The 16,222-nt window shown below is 54.3% G+C and overlaps 3 protein-coding genes across 3 annotated transcripts; 1 reads left to right on the forward strand and 2 right to left on the reverse strand.

The window, feature by feature from the left end:
* Nucleotides 1–1,495: 1,495 nt before the first annotated feature.
* LOC124092863 (interferon-induced transmembrane protein 1-like) lies at nt 1,496–2,645 on the forward strand. The gene is made up of 2 exons (XM_046444678.2): nt 1,496–1,818; nt 2,293–2,645. Exons 1-2 carry the CDS (start codon nt 1,633–1,635, stop codon nt 2,482–2,484), a joined length of 378 nt encoding a protein of 125 aa, XP_046300634.1. The 5' UTR covers nt 1,496–1,632; the 3' UTR covers nt 2,485–2,645.
* Nucleotides 2,646–5,084: 2,439 nt separating this feature from the next.
* LOC124092858 (interferon-induced transmembrane protein 1) lies at nt 5,085–6,287 on the reverse strand. The gene is made up of 2 exons (XM_046444674.2): nt 5,910–6,287; nt 5,085–5,437 (listed from the first exon to the last, which is right to left on the reverse strand). The coding sequence occupies exons 1-2, from the start codon at nt 6,156–6,158 to the stop codon at nt 5,246–5,248; spliced, it is 441 nt and encodes a 146-aa protein (XP_046300630.1). The 5' UTR covers nt 6,159–6,287; the 3' UTR covers nt 5,085–5,245.
* Nucleotides 6,288–9,357: 3,070 nt separating this feature from the next.
* Nucleotides 9,358–15,275, reverse strand: LOC124092645 (interferon-induced transmembrane protein 3-like). Its single transcript, XM_046444472.2, has 3 exons — nt 14,977–15,275; nt 12,297–14,502; nt 9,358–11,672 (listed from the first exon to the last, which is right to left on the reverse strand). Exons 1-2 carry the CDS (start codon nt 15,142–15,144, stop codon nt 14,362–14,364), a joined length of 309 nt encoding a protein of 102 aa, XP_046300428.1. The 5' UTR covers nt 15,145–15,275; the 3' UTR covers nt 9,358–11,672; nt 12,297–14,361.
* Between the last annotated feature and the right edge of the window lie 947 nt (nt 15,276–16,222).

The following is a 16,222-nucleotide window of genomic DNA, read 5'->3' on the forward strand; positions in this document are numbered from 1 at the left end:
CCCTCTACTTTTCCTTTGCTAGCAAAGACATAAACCTTCTTTTTCCTTTTTCTCAAAACATGTCCTCATTATTAAATTGGCGTGAAGTGGCATTAGGGACAAGTGATGAACCCAACCTCATTCTATCCTAAGATTGGGAGCCATCTCATCAAAAAGTCACGAAAAGTTCATTTCTGTTTTACTAAGATATTTATTTGGCCTGACCATATTCTGAGAGCTAATCTTGTTTGGAATCCTTGTCTGTGATCTAAACTCACCCAGGCCTGGCTCTCCTTGACCAGATAACAACCCTCCCTAAAACCCGAGCAGCACCTCATAAATACTGATGTTGGAATCTCAATTTATTTTCTACTCTGAAATGTTAAGCCATGTAGATCATTAACTTGCTATCTGCCTTTGTATGATGCTTGTCAGAATCCTGTTAGCTCTAAGTTCCCAAGACACTCCCCCTTTGTAACTTTTTGTGCTATAAAACCTTTTTTCCTGGAGAGCTGGGGTGCTGTTCTTTAGCCCAGCTTTGGGTAAGACAGCTGCTGACCACCTCTGTCTGTGTACACAATGTAAGCTTGCTTTAATTTGATTTAAAATTGGAGTCAGTGGTCATTTCTTTGCATCGTGGCTCAACAACAGAGCTTTTCGTAACACCACCTTTGTGAATGTGACAGGGAACTTTCTAGAAGTTTTATTTTATTTTCTGCCAGCAGCCTAGGGACCAGTTTGACACTCACTGACCCTCACTAACCCCTGTTCTCATGTTCTGATGTAAATGAGCAACATCTGCTCCTGCCTCGCTTCCAACTGAGGAACTGAGGTGCTGCTGCTGTGGGTGAGGCAGAGCGCCCAGGGACTCTGCACACAGCTGCACGAGGGAGTAAGCATATAACTAACCTGGGTTTTAGGAGAGAGCGTGTGGAATGTGTCCCACATGCTAAATATTTTTGAGGGTCCTGGAGAGTTCACAGTCTAAGTGCCTGGAGATTGGTCCTCGGTGTCGGTGTGTACTCCTGGCCTGGCCTGCACAGGATGCTACCCTGAGAGCTCCCTACCACATGTAGAATGTGAGGAGGGACTAGCCTGTCTCGTTTATTTGATATGAGCATGACTTCCCAGAACTTGAGGTTAAACACTATTATATTCTTGTTCTTCACTCAACTATTACCTTTAATTAAAATTAAGAACTCATGACTCTAATAATTAATTCATATAAACTATGAATTACCTAAGTCATATAAAAATGAAAAAGTCATCATCCCTCACAAAGTCCAGCACTGTGGTTTTCATGTGCACTTGGCCTCACAGGGGTTGAAACCAGGGGAGCCTTCTCCACACGCTCTATCCTCAGGTAGGGCCTGCCTGCGGGACCAGCTAGGGGCAGGCAGAAGGCTGTGCAGGAAGTGGCCCCCCTCTGCAGCCAGTCCTAGTCGTAACTTGAAACCCAGGGTTGTGTTCTCCCCCTTCTGCATGGAAAGTCACCAAATCAAAAACACCAGGAAATAGAAAGTTCTGAGAAAAAGAAACTGTTGGGCACGGGTGGCCCTCACCACTTCCAGTGCCACCATCATCTCTTCTTCCCACCACCAGCCTCACTGTCCAAGCCTTCTTCCCAGGATTTCTGTTGCACAAAGCCAGGAGATGCACAAGGAGGAGTATGAAGTATCTGTGATGGGAGGTGGCCATACCTCTGCCCCCCAGACGACCACCGTGATCAACATGCCCAGAGACATCTCTGTGCCCGACCATGTGGTCTGGTCCCTGTTCAACACGCTCTTCATGAACTTCTGCTGCCTGGGCTTCATAGCCTTCGCCTACTCCGTGAAGGTGTGTGTGCTGTGGGGGGGGCTGGGCAGTGGGAGGGGCGGGGGGGAAAGTGCATGGGAGGCTGATACTCCACCTGCACCTGGGGAGTGTGGGTCTGTGTGTGCTGGGGGAGCTGCTGTGGATCACCCCCTATGGCTGGTGTCCATTGACCCTGTGTGCCCTCCTCTTTCTGGGTAAGTGTGGGGGCATTAGGGGATCTCCCAGGGCAGGCACAGGAGAGAGCAGCCTGGGAATCTGGGGTCACTCTTGTCCCCATCCCCAACCCAGAGGACTTCTCCCTATGCCCAATGGCAGAAATACCCGCTGCACACTGCAGAGTGTGGCACCCCAGGCTGTCTCCCAAACTGGGGTGAGCAGCCAGCACTGGGGCCTGCTGCACAGTCTGAGTGTGTGAAAGGCAAGGGCAGAGAGGACCCTGGGGGCCTGGGCCTAGCACCTGCCTCTCCCCTGACCCTCTGCATCTGCTCTCCCCAGTCTAGGGACAGGAAGATGGTGGGTGACATAACTGGGGCCCAGGCCTTCGCCTCCACTGCCAAGTGCCTGAACATCTGGGCCCTGATCTTCAACATCATCCTGACCATCGGCGCCATCGTGATTCTCATCATCTTCTCGGCAGCGATTGTCCAGGCTATTTCACAGATGAAAAACCATCCTGGGGGCTTCTAGTCTTGCCATGTCCTGACCCCCTAGCTGGCCCTGCACCCTGGGCTGAGGCCCTGCCCCTGCACCCTGGGCTGAGGCTCTGCCCCTGCACCCCTCGCTTTCTGAAATATTTACACGCACCTATCTGTCCACAGTGGAATTCAATAAAGTGCACTGTACACGGGTGTGCTGTGATCTCGCCTGGGGAGGGGTCTGCTGGCAGTCCCAGCCTGGTGCAGGATCTGAACCCCTCTCCCTCTGCTGTCGCATGCATGTCCCAGGTTCTGCAAGTTCCTGACTTCTTGCTGTGGGTGCTCAGTGCCAGGTGGCATCTGGCTTTCCCCGTATTTGGTGGCTGCAGGCAGAAGGAGACTGAACTTCCTGTGGCCCCAGGCCTCCAGGAAGTCCCTAGGAACAGAAATCAGGGAGCCCACACAGCCCAGAGGTGGGACAGTAGCTCAGGGTCTCTGGCCTTCAGGAGAAAACAAAACTCTGCCCAGTCACACCTGAGACCTGGGTTTGAGTTTAGTTTTGTGTCTGGCCTTGAGTGGTGGTGACCTTAGGGGCACCCCTGGGCTGACCTTGCCCTGGAGACTGCTGAGGTGGGAGCTGGATGGCCTGCCTCCCCTAAGAGCACTGGCTGATCGGCCCCCCAAAGAGGCCCAGAGCTCTTGGCTGCCTACTGCTCTTTCCCCTGCACAGCCCAGACAGGCTGGGCCTGAGCCCTCCAGTCCCTCAGCAGCACTCCTACTCCAGGGGACCCAGGGACGCAGACCAAGGGGACTCTGGTGCACAGGAACACGAGATGGCTCTGACTAGGAAGGGGCCCTCGGCTCTTCTGCAGGCTCCAGGGCTTGGTATGTGGTCGGGGTGGCAGCACCTCTGTCCATGTGTGAGGCCCCCGTCTTTTCCTCCCACCTGGACTCTGGCCAGAAGAGCTGCCTGGGTTGGGACTTCCGCCGATAAGACTGCTCGAAGACCCCTTCTAGCGGTGACTCAGCTTACCACCACGCGCGGTCCACCTGTGCCTCCCTGTGAGGTCAGACGGTGCCCCATTTGATTTTCAGGATTGGGGCTGAGACATACGCCAGCGTGGGCAAATCTTGTGTGTACCGCTCCCAGCGAGGATGCCCCCATGGCCCTCACCCCAGGGTGACCAGCAATTCTGCACCCACCCGCCTGCGAGTCCTAGGGCCGTTTCCCCACTCCATAGCCCCTCCGCAAGGCAAAGAGGCCTAGACCTCATCAGTCCTGCCCATGCCCAGGCACCCCCAGAACACGCCATGCCCAGTGGACCCTGCTGACCTTCTTTGGGCCGGCCTATCAGCCACTGCTCCTGGCGGGAGCACATTCCGTTCTCCGCATGAACAGCCCCGGACAAGTTCCCTTCCAGGGAAAGTCTTCTTAGCTGGCTACTCACTCTGCCCCGCGGAGGAGGACACTTCCAAGTTCACTTTGGGCCTTGCAGTGCCGGCTGCCTACAGGGACCTGAGGAGTGCGCACCCACGAGCGGCCAGACCACCCTCAGTCCAAGACCAGCTGGGTCTTCCCCTCTGCCCTCCTATGGGGACCCCACCCCAAATCTGGGCTGGGAAACGTTCTGGGTCTTGCCAGTCCATCTTTATTCATCCCTGCGGGTTGTGCCCGTGGCCGGCAGGGGGCGCCGCTGAGCTTCAGCCTGAAGAAGGTGCTCTCTGCTCAGGAGCTTCCATCCACCCAGGTGACCCTCTCAGGCTCCTCTGGCTCCAACACCTGGCACCCAGGGACAGCGAGAGCACTCTGTCTGCGGACCAGGCACAAGTACAGCGATTCGCTTGAGAGACTCCAGATCTGGGGCACTGGTGGGCACAGGCCGGGGGGCCTAGGAACTTGGCAGGTGGATCTGCAGGTGACCCTCAGGACAGAGCAGACAGGCTTCAGCTTGAAGGGTCACTGCTCCAAGGTTCTGAGCAGAAGGAACTGTCCTCCCAGGCCCTGGCAGGACCCTGTGGAGCCACGTGGGAGGAAGGCCCAGCTCCATAGTGTGTGGGCAACTCTAGAACTAGAGCTAGAACTCACACCCAGGGCCCTGGGTCCCCATCTTGCAGAGACATATTCCTGAGCCAGCACAGCAGGGGTTCAGGCAATTGGACTGGAGCTCTCAGAGTCTGCCCCAACATCCCTGGGAGGTCACCAGGTTTGACACTTCCTTCTGCAGTGAGCCCACAACTGAGGTCTCTGCCCCTCTGCCAGCCACTGGCGGCTCCCCATGAAACAGGAGAATGGATAGTGCCCAGTGGACAGGAGGAAGCAGCAGCCAGGATGGAGCCAGACGTGGCTGGGTCAGGAGGCCCTGGCAGGGTCTCTCTCTGTCACCACTCTCTAGAGACACAGGAGCCCCCATCCATGCAACAAGGCCAGGGCTACACACATCCACCCCAGAACCCAAAGAGGTGATAGAGGGCAAGGGGACTCAGGACACAGTGCTCCCTTGGTCAGGGCTCAGAGGTTGTAGAGAGCCACACCCAGGATCCTGGTCAGCTGCTGCCCACAGCAGGAGGCCAGACAGCAGAGGGAGAGGGGTTCAGATCCTGCACCAGGCTGTGACTGCCAGCAGACCCCTCCCCAGGCGAGATCACAGCACACCCGAGTACACTGCACTTTATTGAATCCCACTGTGGACAGATGGGTGCGTGAAAATGCTTCAGAAAGCGTGGAGTGCAGGGGCAGGGCCTCAGCCCAGGGTGCAGGGGCAGGGCCTCAGCCCAGGGTGCAGGGCCAGCTAGGGGGTCAGGACATGGCAAGACTAGAAGCCCCCAGGATGGGTTTTCATCTGTGAAATAGCCTGGACAATCGCTGCCGAGAAGATGATGAGAATCACGATGGCGCCGATGGTCAGGATGATGTTGAAGATCAGGGCCCAGATGTTCAGGCACTTGGCAGTGGAGGCGAAGGCCTGGGCCCCAGTTATGTCACCCACCATCTTCCTGTCCCTAGACTGGGGAGAGCAGATGCAGAGGGTCAGGGGAGAGGCAGGTGCTAGGCCCAGGCCCCCGGGGTCCTCTCTGCCCTTGCCTTTCACACACTCAAACTGTGCAGCAGGCCCCAGTGCTGGCTGCTCACCCCAGCTTGGGAGACAGCCTGGGGTGCCACACTCTGCAGTGTGCAGCGGGTATTTCTGCCATTGGGCATAGGGAGAAGTCCTCTGGGTTGGGGATGGGGACAAGAGTGACCCCAGATTCCCAGGCTGCTCCCTCCTGTGCCTGCCCTGGGAGATCCCCTAATGCCCCCACACTTACCCAGAAAGAGGAGGGCACACAGGGTCAATGGACACCAGCCATAGGGGGTGATCCACAGCAGCTCCCCAGCACACACAGACCCACACACCCCAGGTGCAGGTGGAGTGTCAGCCTCCCATGCACTTTCCCCCCCGCCCCTCCCACTGCCCAGCCCCCCCACAGCACACACACCTTCACGGAGTAGGCGAAGGCTATGAAGCCCAGGCAGCAGAAGTTCATGAAGAGCGTGTTGAACAGGGACCAGACCACATGGTCGGGCACAGAGATGTCTCTGGGCATGTTGATCACGGTGGTTGTCATGGGAGCTGAGCCCTGGGGTGCCCCCAGCATGGCTACCTCATGTTCCTCCTGGAGCTTTTCATAGTGTGTGGGGCGCCCAGCATTGGGGTACATCGAGACGGTGTGGGGAGCCTGGTTCATGCTGCTCACAGGAGCCCAGCTGCAGAGTGGCTGGAGGGTTGCTGTCTGGCCCACCCTTTCCCGAGTACTTTCGGTTTCCCAGAAGTTTCGTTTCCTGGCTGTTGTGAGCTGGTGATTTGCAGAGTGTTGAGGGGTGGAACTAAATCCTGAGGATCAAATTTCTCCAGGGCAGAGTGGGAGGAAGAACCAGGTGGGCGGTGCTTTCTGTCCAGGAACCCAAATCAGTACCTCGCAGCTGATCCCTCCTGTTCGGGCTGTGGGGGTCCTGGGGTCTTTTCCCAGGCCTGGGAGACTCCGCAGTCTGGTCAACAGCAGCAGGAGCTCAGGTCCACATTGAGGGCTGGGCCAGTCCCATAGGGTCCCTCTACTCCCAGCTCCCTAAGGGCTTCCCGAGAGCCCACACTGCACTGTTGACACAGCAGTAAAGGTCAGTCAGCCAGCCAGTGTTGAATGCTGGGGGTGGAGAGGGTGGGGACTCATTATCCTAGAGCTAAAAGTTGGTACCTCCAGGCTCATTCTCCCTGGCACCACAAGGATTAATAAAGAGGGGCATTCTCAGTGGATGAGAATTTGCATGGTCAGTCTTATTCAAACTCAGGAAACACACCTGGAGGCTAATCGGTAGACATGTTAATGAGCACCTTCAAGGCCTATTTCAAATGTAAAAGACCCCATGGATCTCTTGTGGGAACAGCAGCATCCAGAGATGAAATAGGGGATGTAGGGGTGAACCCAGGTGGAAAGGAGCAGGGTAGCCTTGATACTTTGTTGCTGTTGTTGTTCTAATTAGTTATACACCATAGCAGACTGCACTTCAATTCATTGTACACAAATGGAACACTGACTTTTCATTTCTCTGGTTGTACAGTGTTGTCTGCAGGGCAGGCTGAACAGATGTTGGCTGCAAGATAGCCCACGCACTCAAACCCCCCTCTATCTGGTCCTCTATCACCTGTTTGCCTCAAGTCTGAACATTCAACCCTGCTTAAGGCTGAACACTCAACCCCCCTTGGGCCAACAAGGCAGCTTGCAGACCCAGAGGCCCCATTAGATTTGGGCTATAAAAACTCCCTCCTGCCAGGCCCCCTCTCTCTTGCTCTCTCTCTCTCTTGCTCTTTATCTTTCTTACGGGGCGCTCTCTGTCTCTCTCTTGCTCTTGCTCTCTCCCTGTTCATCTCTTCTCTTTTCTCTCTCTCTCTCTGTCTCTCTCTCTCTCTGTCTCTCTCTCTCTCTCCTTCTTTCCTTTCTTTGTTGCACTGCTGCAATAAAGATCTTTTGGTTGCTCGAGTGTTGTGGTCACTTTCCTTTCATACAGGAAGTAGAGTTGCACCACATGTGCAATCATACTTCCTACGTGTACCTTGGGTAATGACAATCATCTCATTCCACCATCTTTCCTACCCCCATGCCCCCCCTTTCCCTCATTCCCCTTTGCCCAATCATAGTTCCTCCATTCCCCCCCCCCAAACACACACACACACCCATTATTGGTCAGCATCCACTAATCAGAGTGAACATTTGGCCTTTGGTTTGGTGGAATTGGCTTACTTTGCTTAGGATGATATTCTCCAACTCCATCCATTTACCTGCAAACGCCATAATTTTGTTCTCTTTTAATGCTGAGTAATATTCCATTTGTCTATGTATCACAGTTTCTCTCCATTCATCTATTAAAGGGCATCTAGGTTGCTTCCTTCAATGCCTGTTTAACATACATTTTGCTCCATGCTCTGCCCAGAACAATGTATAAGCTCCTGAGCTGGTACACCAAAATGTTTATCTCCTCTCATTTAAACAAATCCTGCTGTGTTTACTTTCCTCCATGATCGTATGTTATTCTTCAGAATGTCGCAGAAAAGAACCAAGAGGAATTAGTCTCATCTCAAAACTCCAGTTTCATGAGGCCTATAAGAAAGTTACATCAGGTCCACCCCTTCCCACGGAGACCCAGCTCTGAGTCACCTTCTCTTTGTTATACTAGTGATGAGAATCAAAGCTGTTTCCCAGATTGGAAGATTGAACACCCAAGAAACACAGAGGCTGAAAAACCAGCCTCTGCCTCAGAGCAAAGCCTGTCCAAGGAAGGGACATCACCTTTGTCCTTGGAAATGTTACCGCTGTTGGCTGGTGACAAGTCCTTGCTTCCCCGATGTTGAAGAATAACACCAGAGAGCACGCCGAGGCAAGGTCAGAGTGGAAATTAGAAGTTTATTAAAGGACAGCAGAAAAGACTTCTCCCAGAGGAAGAAGGGGACCCAAGAGGTGGAATCCGTGGAAGTGCGGTTGTTTCCCCTTTTTATAGTTTTGGTGATGGAATGGGAGGAAGGGTTGGGACACAGGTGATCTGGGCAGGAAGGACTTCATTATCACTTCTCTGGGATGGGCTATCTCCCAATCTGTTGGAGGCTGTTTCCAGGGTTCCATTAACATTTCTTTGGGGTGGACTTTGGCCTAGGGCCTTTCAGGGACTTCATTAACATTCCATGAGTTGTCCTGCATTTCCGGAATCATTGTCAGCATGGCCTCCATTTTAGATCTTACTCGATATTAGACCCGATTTACCTAACTACACTGACTACCTAATTTTAAATCTGGCTTCAGAAAGACCCACAGAGCACTCCTAGGCACATTCCCACCCTGCTAAGTGGTTTATCTACAAATAACAGGAGAGACCTGCTGTGCCAGGTGTCCCTGACTCAGTCAGCCTAGGTGGGGACCCTTAGCAACCCCCTAGCAGCCACCAATCAGCATGAGACAGGGCAATACCCGGGATGCCAGATGACCCTCCCAGTAGTTTATGGCGGTTGATAACATGTTGGGAAACCATGTAGATCAGCACGAACACCTCTCTTGGCTTAAACCAATCAGTTCAAATGAATACCCCTCTTGTAGTAACCAATCACCCCTACCCAACTTGTTCCCGCCAGTGAATGTGTTAATCATGTTTTAGAGTTGTTATTTGATTTTCCCGCGGTGTGTGATGATTTGCTAAGAGATGCTATGATGTATGTGGGGTCCCTGCCTTCTCCAAAGAATGTATAAAACTGATGCAAACCCTGGGCTCAGGGCATCTCAGCGTCACCAGTTGCTGTGTGTGCGCGCGGAGGACCGAGCTAGCTCACAATAAACACCTCTTTGCTGTTTACATCGATCTCTGGTGGTCTTTTGGGGGTCCTGAATTCAAGCATAACAAGGCAAATGTAGAAAGCAAGTTTTATTTAAAGGATAGAAGAGACAGACCTCTCCCCAGGGAGACGTCAGGTCGGTGGTGGTGACTTAGAACAAAGCAGCCCGTGCGGGAAAGAAACTTCAGTCAGGTGTTGGCAGAAACCCTGTCAATCAGCAGGACCCCCTGGCCAATCCTGAAGTTCAGCCAGCTCCCCCACACACACCAACTCCAGCGGGACAAGAGACTCTAAAAACACCTTTTCCTGTCCCAAGCCCTTCCCTTCCTGCCTAAGCCCCATAAAAGTCCAGTCCGGTCAAGCTTCTACGCGGTTTCTCCTCAGACCCTTCTCCTGTTCACTCTGTTGGTCTGACCCAGTTCCTCCCGGGAGTGATATCTCAATAAAGCCTCCTTCAGCAGCCTTTTAAAATCTGCCTCCTTTGGTTGCTGCCCACCTTGCCTGATCTTACAGAAGGGCATTCAGAGGTCATTTCTTACTTCTCATGCCCCCTCTTTTTTGTTTTATTTATTTATTTATTTACTTTTTATTTTATTACTTTTTTGTGTGTGTGGTGCTAGGGATGGAACCCAGGGCCTTGTGCATGGGAGGTAGGCACTGTATCAGCTGAGATATAGCCCCAGGGCCCTCTCCTCATATCCAGCCCTGTGGCAAAAAGGCAGGAAGGGGGAAATCTAGGGGTACCTCTGCCCATTTTCCATTGTCTGTCCAGAAAAGCATGAAGGGAGCCACCAGGGAATATCACTAACAGTTTCCTGCAGGGAGGAAACTTCCTGAGAGGCAGATGACTGTGGCCACAGGTGAGGGGGAGGGGCATGTGTCCTGAAGGCAGTAGATCTCCATTCCCTTCTAATCTGCTTCAACCTTCGCGACCTGAACCCATCATCTCTCTACACTAACTACCTGCCCTTGTTCTTGCTTCATTCAGAGAAGTCTGTCTCCATCACTTTCTTAGATGAAACTTGCTTGCTGGGCTTGCCTTGTCTCTTGTCTGGTGTTCAGTCTTTGACTGTGGGGAACAAGGACCCCATCTCCACCAGACCTGCATCACTGTCCTGGGCCTCCTGTGCTGAAGCCTCTGATGAAGGTGGAGTCTGGGGAGACTCGAGCCCTGCCGTGCCTCCTGCCCTGGGTGCCTTCCATGCCAGGGCATGTGGCTGGGGCAGAGGGGCTCAGTGCATTTGCCAGCTGCTTCCCAGCACAGAGCCACATTCCCTTGTATGCATCTCAGGTGTGGAGCTGGCCACCGGGTGACCTTGGTCATGCAGGATGAGCCCAGTGCCCCTGCTCAGGGATGGTGAGGTCCATCTGTGGTCAGGGCTACAGCTCCAGGTCAGCCTGAAGGGTCAGGTGTTCCTGCTGCCTGCCCCTGAGGGGCCGAGTTGTGGCCTAGGCCCCTGTGTGCCGCTTCTGGCTTGAACCCTGACAGCGTTCGCCTCTCTGAGGGGAAACCCTGACAGCCAGGCCCTCTCCAGGCTGCCCCTGGGCTGTCCCTAAGGATGAAGTTGAAAGAGGTGGCAGCAGCTCAGCCTCCCGGGGGGCCTGGGGCAAGAGGTGAGGTGCAGAATGACCCCAAGGCACAGAGGAGAGTCGTGATAGGACTGCACCCACTAGGTCCCCGTTTGATTGGCAGCTCACCCAGTGCCCTCTCCTTGAATCCGTCTCAGGTTCAGTCCCCACAGTGGCTGTGTGCACCCTGGGCTCATGACATTGCTGAGGTCAGCATCCCTACTCTGGGCGCTCACCCAGTCTGGCCCAGGGAAGTTATTTCTGAGAATGAAACGTCTCCTGAATCCCACACTCTATGGCCACTTCCAGGCAGCCCTCCTCAGGACCTGGGGCCCCATCCACCTCCTTCTCCTGTTGGCCGTGGTGAGCTGCTAGGACTTTGCCTTGTCTGGGGCTCCAGGTCCCGTGGACCCTGTCTCCCCTCACACGCAGGCTGCCCAGGGCCTGCATCCAGCTCTGCCCATGGGGAGGCTGCCCTGCCAGGGTCCTCAAGCTGCCCTGACTGGGCTAGAGAGAGGCCCCTACCCTATGCACCTGCCCCTCACAGGAGCTGCCCCCTCAAGAGGAGGCTGAGCTCTGCTCTCTCCATCATCTGGTCCCAAATGCAGCCTCTGCTGCCCCAGGGGTGAGCAGAGGGACAGGCCCTGGGAAGCAGTCCAGGACACAAGAATCAGGACCAGCCTCCTGCTCCATCCTACTCCACTTCCCCCCAAAATACCTGCAGTGTTGCTGGCCCACTGGGTGCTCTGGCCTGCGAGTTCTGACACGGTCCTGCTGGTGGTAGCCAGTTCTGCCACATGGTTCCTAGTGACTGTTGAACCTGTCACACAAAGAAAAGTCCACCAACTCCAATCTTAAGCCAAATTAAAGCAACCTTATATTGTGTACACAAGAGAGCTGATCAGTGACTGCCTCACCCAGAGACCAGGCCAGAGGACAGCATCTGGTCTAAGCACAGGAAGGTTTTTATAGCACAAAAATTTAAAAAGTGGGGTGTCTTGGGAACTTACAGCTAACAGGGTTCTGGCAAGCCTAACACAAGAGTAGATAACAGGTTAACGATTCTACATGGCTTAAATTTCAAGGTAGGGAATTAACTCAGATTCCAACATCAGAATTTATAAGGAGCCGCTGAGGTTTTAGGGAGGATTGTTATCTGGTCAAGGAGAGCCAGGCCTGGTTGAGTTCAGAGCACGGGTGGGAATTCCAAACAAGTTTAAACATCACAGTATGGTCAGGCCAAATAAATATCTTAGTGTTGTAAAGTAAAACAGAAATGAACTTTTCATGACCTTGTGACAAGATGGCTCCCAATCTTAAGATGGAATTAGGCTGGGTTCATCAGTGGCCAATATCCATCATTAGAGACTGAATAGAAAAGCCCACGGTGTCCAGCTACCACGCACCCAAACCCGAAACCGCCCCACCTGGCACCCTGCTTCACCTGGGCTCCCTGTGACGGGTCGGCAGCAGTCCACGCTCCTCCGCCAGAGCCTTCTCTCCTGCAGGACCTCCTGAAGGAGTGGAGGACAGATGGCCAGTGCCTGGACCCAGGAGGCTCTGTGCCTGGCTCCACCATAGGCAGGTACTCTCACCAGGGCCCTTCCTCCTGGCTGACCACACTCTGCCGACTCCTGCCCCAGTGACCAGGTCTGCTGGTTGGTGGATGCAGTGTGGCTTCTGCCAACCTCCATTGTTCCTGTTCCAGTCACACATTTGGGGAATGGAAAGTGCCTGCTGGGACAGTCCATGGCCTGGGGCCCATTGTGAGTGGACTTTAGATTTGGACACTGCTGACCCCTTGGTGCCACATGGACAAGGAGCCATGTCGACACTCTGGGTGTCGAGACCCTCACCTGCTCCTGTGTGTCCACTGGTGCCCAGCACGTCTGGAGTCCCCTGTCCTTGAGTCCATTGCCCAAGTGATGTCCACATGATCTGTGGGGAAGGACTTGGGCGTAAGAGTAATAGTCCACAGCCATCGCATGTATGGCCGAGTCTTTTGTCCTGGGGACTCTGCCCTCCCTAGTCACAGGGCTGCATCTGAAGTTGAGTGAAGGCTCAGGGTCTGACCCCAGGGGAGCATGGCCCTGGGTCCTACCTCCCACCCTTGCTCCTTGGCTGGTGGGGACTGGGCAGTGACCTCCTTCGCTGGCCTGTTTCCCAAGAGGGACCCAGTCTTTGGGAACATTCTAAGAGCTCTCTGCCTGCCAAGGAGCACGGTGACAAGACTGCTGTCTTCCTGGGCTCCCGCCTGCTGCGAGCACACCCCAGCAGCCGGCAAGCTGGACAGAGGCCCTCCAGGGCTTCCCATCCCTGGCCTTGGAGAGTGGGGCACCTGGCCTTCCTGAAGCAGCTGAGACTTTCCCATCCTGTGACAAAGGATGGACCCCTGCACCATAGGGAGAGGGTACAGTCCCCTCCTCCCAGGGTCCCAGGAGACTTGAAGTGCTGGTCTCCCCAAATGAGGCAGAAGCCGGGAGATGGGCCCCCCACTGAGGGAAAGAGGGATACAGAGGCTAGAGACGTCGCCTTGCTACATACTGGGCCCCTCAGGTCCAGTCACGTGGCCCTGTTGGTGTCCCCTGGTCTGCAGACTGCTGAGCACGGAAGGGGGTGGGAGGGGCTGAGGCCCAGCTTGGTCCAGGGGTGCAGGGGAAGAAGCAGCAGGCCACCCAGCTCCCACAGCAAGGGGGTCCAGGGCACGGTTAGCCCAGGGATACCCCAAGGCCACCACCATTCAAGGCCCTGACACAAACCCAGGTCTCAGGTGTGACTGGGCAGAGGTTTGTTCTCCCCTGAAGGCCAAGGACCTGGGCGACTGCCCCCCATCTCTGGGCTGTAGACTCCTGGTTCCCATCCTCTGCACCCTTCCTGGGCACCTGGAGCCCTGGGAAGTTTAGACCTCGTCAATCTGCCTGCAGCCACCAAATACAGGGAAAGCCAGATGCCACCTGGCACTGAGCACCCACAGCAAGAAGTCAGGAACTTGCAGAACGTGGGACATGCATGCGACAGCAGAGGGAGAGGGGTTCAGATGGTGCACCAGGCTGTGACTGCCAGCAGACCCCTCCCCAGGCGAGATCACAGCACACCCACGTACAATGCACTTTATTGAATCCCACTGTGGACAGATGGGTGCGTGTCAATGCTTCAGAAAGCGAGGGGTACAGGGGCAGAGCCTCAGCCCAGGGTACACGGCCAGCTAGGGAGGGTTGGACATGGCGAGAAGGGAAACTTGATCTTGCCTCAAATACAGGAAACTCTTTCAAATGTTAGTTGTTTGTTTTGGTGCTGGGGATTGAACCCAGGGCTGCCTGCATAGTCTGGCACCCTCTGCATGAAGCTCCACCCCTCACCCCTGCTTTAACTCTTTTTTTTAATTAGTCATACATGGCAGCAGAATGCATTTCATTTCATTGCACAAAAATGGAGCACAACTTTTCATTCTCTGGTTGTACATGATGTAGACTCACACATTTTGTTTTAACCATTTCAGCACTTAACCCTTACAGTAATATTAAGTACGCAATCATGAAGATGATGATCAGGATGATGGTGAAGACCATGGCACTGACGTTCAGGCACTTGGCAGTGGAGGCGAAGGCCTGGGCCCCAGTTATGTCACCCACCATCTTCCTGTCCCTAGACTGGGGAGACCAGATGCAGAGGGTCAGGGGAGAGGCAGGTGCTAGGCCCAGGCCCCCAGGGTCCTCTCTGCCCTTGCCTTTCACACACTCAGACTGTGCAGCAGGCCCCAGTGCTGGCTGCTCACCCCAGCTTGGGAGACAGCCTGGGGTGCCACACTCTGCAGTGTGCAGCGGGTATTTCTGCCATTGGGCATAGGGAGAAGTCCTCTGGGTTGGGGATGGGGACAAGAGTGACCCCAGATTCCCAGGCTGCTCCCTCCTGTGTCTGCCCTGGGAGATCCCCTAATGCCCCCCACACTTATCCAGAAAGTGGAAGGCACACAGGGTCAATGCACACCAGCCATAGGGGGTGATCCACAGCAGCTCCCCCAGCACACACAGACCCACACAGATGCAGGTGGAGTGTCAGCCTCCCATGCACTTTCCCTAGCCCCTGGCCCCTCCCACTGCCCAGCCCCCCCACAGCACACACACCTTCACAGAGTAGGCGAAGGCTATGAAGCCCAGGCAGCAGAAGTTCATGAAGAGCGTGTTGAACAGGGACCAGGTGACATAGTCAGGTGTGATGTCCTCCCTGCTAATAGAGATCTCAGTGGACATCATGGGAGACAAGCCTGGCTCCTGGTGCACCTTGTTCTGCATTGAGAAGTCTGATATTGCTGAGGTCGGAGTCTGGGAAGTGCAATTCTTATGGCCCACAGAAGCCCTTTTGTGGAGTGGGGCCCAGATGCTAGGGGAGGGTCCTGGTAGGTCTGGCCCCTTCTCAGCAGCCTCCTCCCATGGACCCTAAAGTTCTGCTTTCTCAGAGGTTCTGCTTCCTTGTGTTTGTACATTAGTTAATTGTCTGAGGAAAGAAGATGGGGAAAGAAATTAGTAAGCGATGATTTCACTAGGGCCAGGTGTCTGGAGAGGCCCGAGTTGGGGGTGGGTACAGTACTTCTTGCCCAGGACCCCAATCAGAGCCTGCTCAGCTGACCCCTCTGTGTTAAGGCTGTGGGTGACCCAGGTGCTCTTCCCTGGCCTGCAGGTCTCCACAGTCCAGGCCAACAGCAGCAGGAGTCCACTACCCCTGTTCTCCCAGGTCCCTGAGGGTGTCCCCAAAGCCCACACTCACTGTCCTGGGCCCAGGTGCCTTCCAGGCCAGGGCACAGGCTCTGGAGCTCAGTGGATGAGAGGCACCTCCTGGGGGATCAGCGCATTTGCCAGCTGGCCCCAGCACAGAGCTGTTAGACCAGGATGCAAGAAAAGACCACTGACTCCAATTAAAATCAAATTAAAGCATTTTATTTGTTAAAGCATATTATTTTGACCAGTTGGGCTGCCTCTCCCTCCAAAAATGGCGGGAACAAGACAGCACCCCAGCTTTCATGCAGCCCAGCTTTATAGCCCAGAAAGTTACACAAAGGGGGGTTACAGATAACAGAACTCTGACGAGCATCACACTAATGGTAGTTTACATTTTTTGCTGGCCCCAACATCAGAATTTATGAGGACCATTACAGCCTCAGAGAGGGTCGTTGTCTGGCCAGGGAAGGCCAATATTTATGAGGTGTCTCTAAGTTTCAGAGAGGGCTGCTATCTGGTCAGAGAGCCAGGCATGGGTGAGTTCAAGGCACGGGCAGGCATTCCAAGCAGGTTCAGAATTTGCACTAATTTATAGTAAAGCCAAAATAATCTTTTCATGGTTTTGTGGCGAGATGGCACCCAATTTTAAGAAAAG

The sequence above is a fragment of the Marmota monax genome, unplaced genomic scaffold, assembly GCF_021218885.2.
Source record: "Marmota monax isolate L192 unplaced genomic scaffold, Marmota_monax_Labrador192_F-V1.1 WCK01_AAM20220418_F8-fsc00038, whole genome shotgun sequence".
Lineage (NCBI taxonomy): Eukaryota > Metazoa > Chordata > Mammalia > Rodentia > Sciuridae > Marmota > Marmota monax.

What these genes read in the sequence shown, in the direction of transcription:
- LOC124092863 (XM_046444678.2), top strand. Translation starts at nt 1,633, where the DNA reads ATGCACAAGGAGGAGTATGAAGTATCTGTGATGGGAGGTGGCCATACC. An exon ending in CCTTCGCCTACTCCGTGAAG is followed by an intron (nt 1,819 to 2,292) that starts GTGTGTGTGCTG and finishes TGCTCTCCCCAG; the next exon opens with TCTAGGGACAGGAAGATGGT.
- LOC124092858 (XM_046444674.2), bottom strand. Translation starts at nt 6,158, where the DNA reads ATGAACCAGGCTCCCCACACCGTCTCGATGTACCCCAATGCTGGGCGC. An exon ending in CCTTCGCCTACTCCGTGAAG is followed by an intron (nt 5,438 to 5,909) that starts GTGTGTGTGCTG and finishes TGCTCTCCCCAG; the next exon opens with TCTAGGGACAGGAAGATGGT.
- LOC124092645 (XM_046444472.2), bottom strand. Translation starts at nt 15,144, where the DNA reads ATGCAGAACAAGGTGCACCAGGAGCCAGGCTTGTCTCCCATGATGTCC. An exon ending in CCTTCGCCTACTCTGTGAAG is followed by an intron (nt 14,503 to 14,976) that starts GTGTGTGTGCTG and finishes TGGTCTCCCCAG; the next exon opens with TCTAGGGACAGGAAGATGGT.